Genomic DNA, 12,305 nt, shown 5'->3' on the forward strand with positions numbered 1-12,305 from the left:
GGTTCCTTTGCCCCTGCCCTTGATTAAGCTCTCCAGTCTCAATTTTATCTTGAGTCCTCAGAAGATTACCTTTTCTTGATGTGGTCAAAGTTTACTTATTCTTGTGGTCCACAAGATGCCTATGAGACTTTATAAATAGAGTTTAAAATGAATGAAGGTCATGAATCCTACCAATTTTGCTTGTCCCCATAGAGAGACTCTTCCTACATGCACTGAGGTTAGTTCTTACCCAGCTACTGGGTAATTGATGGACCTGTCTTCTGTGAATCCATTGAGTCATTTGTAAACCTGCCTAAGCTAGTGTCCGTCACTACATAATGAAGTAGGCTAAGTTGTTTCTCAGTTGGACGAGATTTTGGTCCTCAATCTGTTAAGCTTTGCTACAACATTATTCTTGCTCTCATTCTACATATAGTCACCTGGAACAAGATCCCAGGAACTGCTAGGACTTGAGGGCCTACAAGGGATTCAGGTGATACACCATAACATTATTTACACCTTGAAACCTTACTTAATGACAACAGTTATTTCAGATAAAAACTTTTATGCTGCACACAGCAGATTTAATAGACAACACAGGTGGAAGAAAAAAGACACCCGAGTCCACAAAATGTAGAACTTCCACTTTTTCTGCTCCCTAATCCTGGAAATGTACAACTGGGCACATCTCTTTGGTAGTGATAAAATGCATTCTCGATCACAAACATTCATCTCTGATCTCACTTTGCAACTATTAAAAATAGATACCAAAGATATGGAAGCTGAGTTTTGCCAAGTCCTGATTTAAATTAAATTCTTGTCAGAGAAATCTCTTGTAATGAAAAATCACACATGAATGACATTTCTGTGTGATCCTTTTTTGCTTAAAGTATAATATAGCTTGCCCATATACGAATGTTACTAATAATGAGAAATGTTAATAATGGGATTTTATAAATGTGATTTTAGGGATCTGGGTCATTGGGAGGAAGATGCCAGGAAAATGAATGAGTGCACTTTGTATAGGAAGAAACAGAAAGCTCTTTGTGCTCCTGTTGATTGGTTTGTTTTAATCCAAATCCAGTAAATAAAGAAAACATATATGTCCCTCTGATTTTTATCTGTAGACGTCTATACCAGTAAAGAACAGGTTCAGCCCAAGATAATTTGCTGCCTGAGAACAGAAAATGATGTTTTCCCCACCCACCCTCCAGCAGCATACAAGTTAGGGTATATAGTGCCTAAAGTTGGTAAACATCCTAGGCAATAAAAGCACAATTAACCAAATAACTAGCATTCTGATGCCATGGCATATCATATTGGTCCACTCTTTCTAATGGTAGAGTCGGGCAGGATGGAGAATGGAATGGACAGGGATCTGATTGAAAATACTGTGGGATGTTAAAGAGGGAAGAGGCCTGCAGAGCAATGCCTGTTTGAAAATGGAAATTGCTAGTGCTGTATTACAAAAGCCCTTCTACAAAAGAAACCCACAGTGATTAATTCTCTATTCAATCATTCACCTCTAGGTTGGAAGTATGTTACTAGGGCAGCCAGTCATCTCAAAGCCCCAGCAGCTTTTTCACACACACACGCACACGCACACGCACACGCACACGCACACACACACACACACACACACACACACACACACATCCAATATCACACACCCCCTCTGCTTCCTTTTACACTTAAGCATCCAACAGCTCCCAATTAATCTGCAACTTCACTTTTTTGCAGGACATGCAGTTCCTTTAGCTTGGGTTGGCCCGGCCATGCAGATAGGTGTGGCCCCCTGCTTCAAGCATCACTGCAAGGCTGGGACCCTTAAGTCATGAACTAGGGCTTGGATGGCAGGGAAAGATTTTCAGCAATGTCTTTTCTTTGCAGGACGGGGTGCAGGAGACTCTTGGAGGCCGCACAGCTTCAGGGAGCAACATGTCTTGTGTGAACAAAGTGCCTTGGAAGCCGAGGAATCCTCACATGCAGAAAATGAGCAAGGGAGCAAGGGTTGTGCAAGACAGATCCCCCTCATCAGACAGCCTATGAAGTTATAGTGTGTGTGTTTTTACCCCCGGAACTGCCTGTTTAATAACACCCACCCACTCTGACCACATTGAGGTGGGATCTCTCATACAAGTTTACTGCTTTCTTCTCTGGTGAGGAGACAATGTTCACCAAGCCCTTGAAGAAATTGCTTCCTGGATCTACCTTGAACAAATGTATCCTTTTCCCTCTCTCCCCTTTTTGTCATTATCTCTGTGCACCTTCTTAGATGCCATCCTCCCTTTCCACGCTGTTCTCATGGCCTCACACTCTCCAGAGGCTGCACTTTGTCTTCTGAAGCTCTCTTCAACCCTCAGCTTGCAAAAACAAGTTCAGGGAGTATTATTATTTTTTAAAGTCATCATCCAGGACAAATAAAATGAATCCTTGACCTTACCCTAGCGACAGGCTTCCTTTTCCTTATTTTACCCTACACTCTTGTACCCTGATGGCACTTAACTCTTGAGTAGCCACGTGTGTGGGGTTGCGGTTATTGTCCCTTTAAGGGATTTCTCCCCCCCCCACTTGACACGCGTTGGTTCTTTCGCGCGCGTGCGTGCGTGTTTGTGTGTGTCCCCTTCCCCCGTTCTCAGGAGGGGAGCGACGACTGCCAATCTCAACGTCATTCCGATTTTCTCTGCCCCCCCCCTCCATCTACTCTCGCCCGAAATGGTGGCAAGCAGCGGTGGCGCGCTTGCCTTTTGCAACCCATTCGGTCAAGCTCCGGAAGAGGCGGTGGGTGTCTGCCTTCAAGATCTGCAAAGAGGCTTGGCTTTTAAAAGTGCTGGTGTGGGGGGCGGGTAGAGAAGAAGGAGGAGAAGAACAAGAAGAAGGAGTTTTCAAATGGCTCCCGGACTTTCTCCGCACATAACACCCTGGATCTCCCGCGCGCTCGCGGCCACACTCCATTCCTACCGGTTGGATGCAGAGTTCACCACCGGAGGAACCAGCCTGACGGTGGGACGGGCAGACGTGCAAACCTGGGAGACAATGTAGCCGCGGATGGGGAGGCGTGTGACCCGCCACCGCAGCCTTCTTCAGGGTCTCTTTTAGCGCAAAACGAGCTGGCGGGAGGGAGGGTGGAGAGCTGGGCTTGCTTCGCTGCATCAGAGGAGATGCAACTGGTTATGGGCTGGCGGAGGTCGCGCAAAGCTCTCCAGCCAATGCAGATGTTTCCCCCACTAGGCTGAGGAACGATCTCCAGTAGCACTTTGAAAGTCCATCTTCCCTCTTCCCCCCCCCCACTTCCTCCTTCCTCTCCCCTACCCTGCCGCTTCACATCTCCATCAACAGCGATCGTCACTTTAGGCAGAAATTTAAACCAAAGAAAAAGAAGAGCGGGGCGAGAGGGTAGACTTTTGGCCAGATTTGAAGGGTGCCCCCCTTATGATTCCCCCCCCCTTGAAAAGCAGGAGCTCCGTGGAAGTCGGTTTGAAATCAGTCTGATTTCCCTCTGATTCCCAACACCCGCTCCCCCCCCCCCGACATTCCCAGCCCCTTCTGGAGCGGATGGAGAGGAGAAAATGAAGGCTCTCCCGCACCGGAACGAACATCTCCGGTAGGGTCGAAACGAAGCGTAATCCGTTCACTCGCTCACCGGAGGAGGGAGAGAATAACAGTAAAAGGGAAGAAAGCGGAAGAAAGACGCGAGCGAAAACAGACACCCAATACGGCGCGGCGCCCGCTCCCGACTGCAGATCGAGGGAGGCAGGCAGCCAGCGAAGGGGCGGCGGAGGGGGGGGGGGGTGAGAAAGATGGCGTGCCGTATAATTACCTCCGCTCGCTAGGCGCTTGACACCCTGACACTAATTCGAAGCAAGCCACGCCGGGACAGCTGAAGGAGGCTCTTGCCGCTCTCCCAAGCTCTGCCTTCGCCGGAGAATCGAGTCGGATCCAGGTGTGACGCCTGCGCGGCGAGGGAGGGAAGGAGGGAAGGAGGAAAAGGGAGGGGGTCAGCCAGTCAGGCAATGTGCAACTTTCCATGATTAAATAGGGAGAACTGAAAGGATCCGTTGGAGGGAGGGAGGGCTTCAACAGACCGCTTAGGCGCCAGGATTGCCTTCGACGTTTGTCCTGAATCGGGATCGATTTTTATCCCCCCACCATCCCGCTTCTAAACCTCTCCTCTCTCCTCCTCTTCCTCCTCCTCCTCCTCCTCTCTCCCTCCCTCCCCCCGACTCCTTCAGCGCGCTCCTGGGCTCCCCCGCGCCTTCCCCAGCCTTCCCTCCGCAGATGGATTTCTGCCACTGCGGCTCAGCCGAGGGGCTCGGCGATCTTCCAGTGAGCGCCCGGCTGGCAAGCGAGCAGAACCTCGGCACGACGCCGGCTCGGGCTGCGTGAAGGCGTGCGGGGGACGAAGCGGACCGAGCTGAGAAGCCGAGGCGGCGAGAGCGAGCGAGCGAGCGCGCGAGGGAGGAAGCGAGCGAGTCGGGGAGAGCCAGCGAAAGCGAGCGAGCGCAAGGGAACGCGGCAAGGGAGAAAAATGGACAGAGCAAAAACGCAGCGGTTGCAGAATTTGCGCGGCGCCATTAGTTCGGCAGCCGGGCGTTCGACTGGGGCGTGATTTCAGCACCAAGGGGGACTGGACAGCACCCGGAGGGGGGGTCTCCCGGGCATCCGGCGGCGGCGGCGGCATCAGAGGCACCAACAGGAGGAATCCCTGCGGCCGCCTTGCTGCGCGGAAGGAAAGATCGAGAGGAGAAAGAAGGGGGAAAAAACACAGCAAGGTCAGTCCGAAGTCCAAGCCATGCACATGGGAGCCTCGCCTCTTCTTCTGCCGCTGCCCCAGCCTCAGCCCTGCCGCTCTCCTCCCGCAGACGCAGTGGCTGTTTCGGCCGATTCCTAGCTAGATCGACCCTTTAAGAGAGAGGAGAGAGAGAGAGAGAGAGACAAACGAGGTCGGCCCGGAGGGATTGGCTTTGCTGTTTTTTGGGGGGAGGGGAGGGGGGTCTCCAGGGGTGGAGGTGATGAAGGCGGGTGTCTTCAACTTTTCTCCATCCTGTGACTCGCAGTTCGTGGCTGGATAGTTTGTGGATATGTTCCCGAAGTGGAGTCCGGACTGTTGCAGTCTTTGCAGAGGGAGAGCGAGCTGAAAGGAGACCAGACAGTGTCCCCCACCCGCCCGACACACACACACACACACTCCGATCGCTACCACCCCCCGCATTTCACTCATTTCTCCCTAGCCAACACTACTCTCTCTCTCTCTCCCTCTCCCTCCCTCCCCTCCCTCCCTCCCTTGTCTCTCCCTCCCTCCTGTTCCTCTGACCCTTCGTTTCCCCATTTTGGCGATGCTTCGGACATTTCCCTGCGTGGAAGCAACTTGATGGGGCTCCAGGCTGCTGCTTGAGAGAAGCCGATCGAGAGAGGGAGAGGGAGATTTTCCCCCCTCCCTCCTCCCCAATCAACTGCCCCCCCCAAATCAACTCCCTCCCCCCAGGCTTGCCGTTTACTCTGCTCTGTGCTCCAGTTCTGGGATGACTCGCTGGGTGTAAAAATGCTGCTTTGGATCCTCTTGCTGGAGACGTCTCTTTGTCTGGCTGCCGGGAATGTGACCGGGGACGTTTGTAAAGAGAAGATCTGCTCCTGCACTGAGGTTGAAGGCGACCTGCATGTCGACTGCGAGAAGAAAGGCTTCACCAGCCTCCAGCGGTTCTCGGCCCCCACGTCCCAGTTCTACCATTTGTTCCTGCACGGCAATTCCCTCACTCGCCTTTTCCCCAATGAGTTCGCCAACTTTTACAATGCCGTCAGCTTGCACATGGAAAACAACGGCTTGCATGAAATCGTGCCGGGGGCTTTTCTGGGGCTGCAGCTGGTGAAGCGGCTTCACATCAACAACAACAAGATCAAATCCTTTCGCAAGCAGACCTTCTTGGGGCTGGACGATCTGGAATACCTCCAGGCCGATTTTAATTTATTGCGGGATATTGACCCAGGGGCCTTTCGGGACTTGAACAAGCTGGAGGTGCTGATTTTAAACGACAATCTCATCAGCATCTTGCCGGCCAATGTGTTCCAGTACGTGCCCATCACCCATCTGGACCTGAGGGGCAATCGCCTGAAAACCTTGCCTTACGAGGACGTGCTGGAGCAGATCCCGGGCATTGCTGAGATCCTGCTGGAAGATAACCCTTGGGACTGTACGTGCGACCTGCTCTCCTTGAAGGAATGGCTGGAAAATATCCCCAAGAACGCTCTGATCGGCCGGGTGATTTGTGAAGCCCCCACCAGGCTGCAGGGCAAGGATTTAAATGAAACCACCGAGCAAGAACTGTGCAGGAAGAACCGGGTGGATTCGAGCTTAGCTGCTCCCCCTGCAGAGGAGGAAACCTGCGATCCTGGCCCTATTCCGACCCCTTTTAAGATCCATGGGAAGGAAGATCCTGCCACCCCGGGGTCTGCTCCTCATGGGGGTACGAAGATCCCTGTCAACTGGCAAATCAAGACCAGACCCACTATTGCTGGATCAACCTTGAGTGTGAAAGGCAAGTCTTCAAGCAGTACACCTTGTCCTGCCACCTGCACCTGCCACCAGATCCCTGGAGGATTCAAGGTGAACTGCAACGAAGGCAACGTCAGCAGCCTAGTGGACCTGAAACCCAAGCCATCCAATGTTCATGAGCTCTTCTTGAGAGGGAACAAGATCCACACCATTCGGAAGTCGCATTTTGTGGATTACCGGAAACTGAACCTGTTGGATTTGGGCAACAACAATATTGCCACCATGGAGAACAATACCTTCAAGAACCTTTTGGAGTTGGTATGGCTATACATGGACAATAACTATTTGGACATTCTGTCACGGGAGAAATTCAATGGCTTGCAAAATCTTGAATACCTAAATGTGGAATTTAATGTCATCCAGCTCATCATGCCAGGGACATTTAATGCCATGCCTAAACTGAGGGTCCTCATCTTGAATAACAACCTTCTAAGGTCCCTCCCTGTAGATGTCTTTGCTGGGGTTTCGCTCTCCAAACTCAGCATCCACAACAACTATTTCCTGTACCTGCCGGTGGCAGGTGTGCTGGACCAACTCACCTCCATCACCCAAATAGATCTGCATGACAATCCTTGGGACTGCAAGTGCCCCATTGTCCCTTTCAAACAGTGGGTAGAGATGCTGAGGCCCAAGGTGATGATGAGTGACCTGAGATGTGAGACTCCAGAGGAATTCTTCAAGGAGGACTTTGAATCTCTCTCCAATGAGGCCATTTGCCCTCAACTCAAAGTCCTGCCCACCTTGACTTCCACCCATAAGAACAGCACCGGCTTGGCTGAGACTGGGACTCACTCCAACTCCTATCTAGAGACCAGCAGGGTCTCCATCTCAGTGCTGGTGCCTGGCCTTTTGTTAGTTTTTGTCACCTCTGCCTTCACGGTGGTTGGCATGCTGGTCTTCATCTTGAGGAATCGGAAGCGCTCCAAGAGGAGGGATGCCAATTCCTCCGCCTCTGAAATCAACTCCTTACAGACAGTCTGCGACTCCTCCTACTGGCACAATGGACCTTACAATACAGATGGTGCCCATAGAGTGTATGACTGTGGCTCTCACTCCCTATCAGACTGAGACCCGAGAGTGGGAAACTACAAAAAAACTAAAAATAAGAATAATTAAAAATTTAAAAGCATATATGGGCAATCAGTTCAACTTCAGCAGCTAGCAACCTCAATTTCTCTTCAGTGGTCCTTTTTCCCTGACCTGTGCATTGCTGTCTCGTCTGCAGATGTGAATAGACCCTGAGAAGGGATGGGGCTTAATCTCCTAAAGCTACCTTCTGGTGGAAAACGTCCTACCCACTCACAAAACTGGGCCCAACAGCTGTGAGTGGAGGCTTGCCTTCCCCTATCTTTTTTTTTTTCCTTTTTTTGCCTAGTCCTAATCTGAGGCTCTGCTTGGTGTAACTGTGCATAACAAGTGAGAAAGAAGGAAAGGTTCTAGGAAAAGCCCAGGATGGCTCAACTTGGGGGTGAGAAAGAGAGAGAGAGAGAGAGAGAGGGGGGGAGAGAAAGAACAGGGAAGAAAGGCAGTCTTCTACAGGATGGCCCACAATCATGAGGATTTAGTGGCCCTGTGTGTGATGGGGAAACAAGGGGTTCCCCTTGTGCTCTCCCCATTGTGAACAAAGCAGAAGTTATCCAGTTGCACGAAGGCATGAATGTATTGTAAATATATGACTCTGATCTAGAACAAACCAACCCAAGTTGCTGCATGGTTCGCATGGATACAAAACCACCCAGGGACGCTTCGGACCCAAAATGGAAGCAGCGTCCAGTTCACCTCTTCCTCCCTCTTACCTGATAAGTTCCATCGTATCAAACTTTCTATATCCAAAATACAGTATAATAAGAATTTTTTAAAAAGTGCCATTTTGCCATTATTTTTGTGTGATTGCTAGGCAGTAGAGATCGTCCTTTTACTGTGAAACAAACAAGGAAAAAATGTAAAGATTTTATTTAAGACATGTTTGCATGGCTATACTCTCATGGGTTTAGGTTTTTGCATTTGGGGTTGCAGAAAATTTCTTTGTTGGGCCAATTTTCTCTCTGTTGGGGGAGGGGGGGAGGGAGCCAATTTGCTTCTGGTTATTTTTGAGTTTCCATTGGAAGTCAACATCTCCGATAATGCCTTCCCATCTGAATGTAAAACCGAAAACACAAATACCCATGGCATTTTCTCTGGTGATAAAAAGTGTTACATATTTGTTTGGGGCTTTTTTTGTTAAAGGAACAAACATCACCGCTGCCGCCACAAAAAGTCAGAAGCAGCTAAGCAGGATCAGTTAACATCACCTGAGTGCTTCAGCTTCGAAGTTGAATGGGAGAAGATTTTTTTTTGTGCTCTTGTAAATCACACTCTTTAAAAAAAAAAAAAATGACCTGGAGGAAAATCTGAGCTGAGGGAGAAAAACAAAACAAAACACAAGCGAGACTTACTAATTCTATCTGAGGATTTTATAATGGCATATTTTTTCAGTATTAAAGTGAAAATGTTTTCAAAGCTTGGTCATTCCTATTTGTTTTTTAAACCCCCCTCAGTGTCACTTTGTAATTGCAAGTGGGATTTTAAAATGGATTGCCTTTTTGGTTGCAGAGTGGAGCCCCTTGCCTTCATTCAAGTGCGGGTCCAGCCGTGTATGTCTCTCCAGTTCTAAACCATGCAAATTTCACTCAGCAGTTGTTCCCCCCTCCCCCTCTTTCCCCTTCCCTTCCCTTGAATGCAGCACTGAAATCCTTTATTAATACTGGGTATGCCGTTGGCGGTGCCAGTCCTGCTGCTGCTGCTTCACACTGCAGATAGACTAGGGAGGTGGGTGGGAATTTGATTTAATTGACTCTGCCTTAGCTTGCTCTCATTAATACAGGGGCCAGACTTCATTGGACAGCAATTCTTTTAAATATGATGATTGACAGGCCAGGATGCCTGTGGCCACTGGGCTTCAACATCTGTTAAGGATGGAGAAAGAGAGAGAGAGAGAGAGAGAGGCCAAACTAATTAGTGGTGGAATTTCCTAACTCCTTTCCCCCACCTTTGAGTTCTGCCACCTTTCAGGCTCGAAATAAATCCCTCTTGTTTCTGTCCTCCGACTTCAACCCTATTTTCTTTGATTTCCCTTCCACAGTAGGCTGACCCTTAACTAGATAATACATGCCAAGGCAGAACGCCCCCTTGAAAATCAATTGCAGCTTCCTAGCAGAAAATCCCAGTAGAGAAATGAAAGATTTAAGTCACGTTGCTTCTGGCATTCTGCAGGCATAGAATCCTTTTAAAGAGGGAAAACACTGGAAGGGACTAAGTGCAACTTCAGAAGGAACAGTGAGGGATGCTATGGAATAATAAATAACAATAATAATTGCAAAAATATCCAGCTAGTGCGTATTTGGTTAAAAATGGAAGGTAGGAAGGAAGGACATAGACAGACACCAACGAAGCACCCCAAAATCTGTCTGGAAAAAAAAATCTGAAAGTGAAATCTACAGGGACTTTTGTAGAGGTGGCAACTGAATGATATACCTAGAGCATTTGGAACTTCTAAACTTTGTCTTGCTATTTAATATTGTTTGTATACGTTTTTCATAATAAAAAGAAAATCCTGCTGCTTTGTATAAACTATGGTTACTTTAAAAGTCAATTCACTTTTTCTTTTCTCTTTCTTCATTATTTGTGAGCTTTGAATTAGAATCTTCTGCAGCTAAAGTGGAAAAATAATAATTAACTTGTTCCAATTGGTTTATGAACTGCTAGATAACTCAGTGGTTTAGGTCTCTGGCTGCAGAGCCAGGAGTTAGGAATTTGATTCTCCATTGTGGCTCCTTGACAGGGGCTGGACTTGATTATGTGTAGGGTCCAGTCCAACTCTGCATTTTTAAAGGAATGATGATGATGATTTAATATTATATTGAAAATTCTATGTATATATATCTGCTTAACATGCCACTCAGTCTTTAGTAAAATATAGGGACAGCTTTACCTTTTGAATGACAGAATTGGGAATGAATCTTGCAGGTAGATATTGTAGGTAATATCTAAAATAATAGCAATGGAAGTAAAATGATAGAACAAACAGTTCTGATCAGGCAGAATTTATCCATATGGTTTTATGTATGCAGCACTTCTACAAAACTTAATGGGGTGCTATTTTCTTTGCAGTTTTTCATTGGGAACATATAACAGAATTTATTACTGCTTAAAACTAAAGTGAAGTGAAATATCACAATAATGGGGCTGGTGCACTCTAATTTTGTGCTAATTATTTTATACATTAATAAACTTTATGATTTGTTTTTCAAGATCATATAACATATGCAGATGAGATTAAATAAAAGCATGTGCTGCATCATTTGTTATATATGTGCTCAGTCTTGAGCGGGGGAAAATCATTTTGTAATTCAGGCAAACCCCTTTTGTAGTTTTCCTTGGAACAGAATTCAAAGAAGAAAAGAATTTAGATATCAACTTATGAGCCAAAATTAATGGAAGACGAACACATAGAAGACCATATGCATATGAAGCAACTAATTTTCCTGCATATCTTCAACTTATCCATGAATTTATTATTTATTTTTACAAAATGAAAAAAGAAAAGAAAAGTTAAAGACATAGCACAGGTATGGAATAGTATCAGCACAAGAGTGATGCAGGGAGATATTTCAATATATTTCACTTGTATCTCTTAATAAAATCTCATAAAATATTTTATTCATCCTATAAATATAACTGCCACAATAATATTTATGCAGTTGGAAGCATATATAGTATCAGTGCTACGGCTTTAGTAGTCATGTATGTACCTGTATATGCTACGTCGTCTTGTGTGTTTCAAGTGTCAAAACCTGCCAAGGAGCTATACATATTAGGTATGTGGCATAAAGGATGCTGCTTCCAGTTGAATCAGTCTTCAATTCATCAAACTTAAATGCAATTTCAGTAATACTAGGTATGAAAGTGAGGGAAGGCAGAGGTTGCTTATTTACTTCTATAGCTGGAGACAGAGTATTTTCTGTGATGCCATGGAGCTAAGAATAGGCCATAACTTGATCAGCTAGTGCAAGAATGTGTGCTTGAATGTATATGAGCATCTCACACACTTGTTTATTAGAAAGCTGAATGAGGTTTATCCTTTACTATGTCACATACTGAATTGGATGAGAAACGAATTAGAAGTTGCTGTTGGAGAGATCTACGCTGTACAAACCTGTGTTGACATGCGTTCTATATTCACATTTCAATGTATTGTTTGGCTTGCAGTGGCAGCATGGCTATGTGGTTCTAGTTGGTTGGATGTGGAAGGTGATGAAAGTCAGTGGTATGATATTCAGTTTGGATATGGATAGTAGCTGAAGTCACAGCCAGCCCTTCCATTGGAGTGAGTGGCGCAGATGACTTAGGCAGCTGATTTGGGGTGTCATGAATTGCAAGTTGATGGTTGTTTAATTTATTATTATTGTATTTTTACTGCTATTGTATTTTTTACATGCATTTGTAAATTTTTCTGCTTCAGATACCACATTAATATGACTGGCCCAGCATAATGCTGTGCACCTTGACGTGTAGTGGGGTATTATTTACTGTAATGTCTCAGACATCAAAATGTCTTGGGCTGGGCTTGGCTGAAGTTTAGTTGTGAATAACTGAGAAAAGGATTTCTAGTGTGGAGGTGAAATGTTATCAGTCACCAGTATTCTGTATTTGGGAAAGTATTTACCAGTTTGCTTCCTCAATTAGGATTGATCCCAGATTTAGGCATACATGGCTGGCTTGGTGGAAAAGTTCCTCT

The 12,305-nt window shown here is 46.7% G+C and overlaps 2 protein-coding genes across 5 annotated transcripts in view; one reads left to right on the top strand and one right to left on the bottom strand.

The window, feature by feature from the left end:
- The window catches only part of LOC140705802 (uncharacterized), a 78,118-nt gene extending 73,882 nt beyond the window's left edge, over nucleotides 1–4,236 (bottom strand). For 3 of the 4 annotated variants that reach the window (XR_012085326.2, XR_012085325.2, XM_078391391.1), the window contains exon 1: nucleotides 3,800–4,236. Coding sequence is in view for 1 of the 4 variants with exons in the window: in XM_078391391.1 (XP_078247517.1) it covers nucleotides 3,800–4,008 (209 nt within the window). In the remaining 3 variants the exon portion in view is untranslated. The remainder of the gene's footprint in view (nucleotides 1–3,799) is intronic. The other variant, XR_013544033.1, reaches the window with a different exon arrangement.
- SLITRK1 (SLIT and NTRK like family member 1) lies at nucleotides 3,806–10,138 on the top strand. Its single transcript, XM_020790404.3, has 2 exons — nucleotides 3,806–3,922; nucleotides 4,212–10,138. The coding sequence occupies exon 2, from the start codon at nucleotides 5,522–5,524 to the stop codon at nucleotides 7,595–7,597; it is 2,076 nt and encodes a 691-aa protein (XP_020646063.1). The 5' UTR covers nucleotides 3,806–3,922; nucleotides 4,212–5,521; the 3' UTR covers nucleotides 7,598–10,138.
- Nucleotides 10,139–12,305: the final 2,167 nt, after the last annotated feature.

Source organism: Pogona vitticeps, chromosome 3 (genome assembly GCF_051106095.1).
Source record: "Pogona vitticeps strain Pit_001003342236 chromosome 3, PviZW2.1, whole genome shotgun sequence".
NCBI classification, from domain to species: Eukaryota; Metazoa; Chordata; class Lepidosauria; order Squamata; family Agamidae; genus Pogona; species Pogona vitticeps.

Coding starts and splice junctions, on each gene's coding strand:
- SLITRK1 (XM_020790404.3), top strand. CDS start 5,522: ATGCTGCTTTGGATCCTCTTGCTGGAGACGTCTCTTTGTCTGGCTGCC.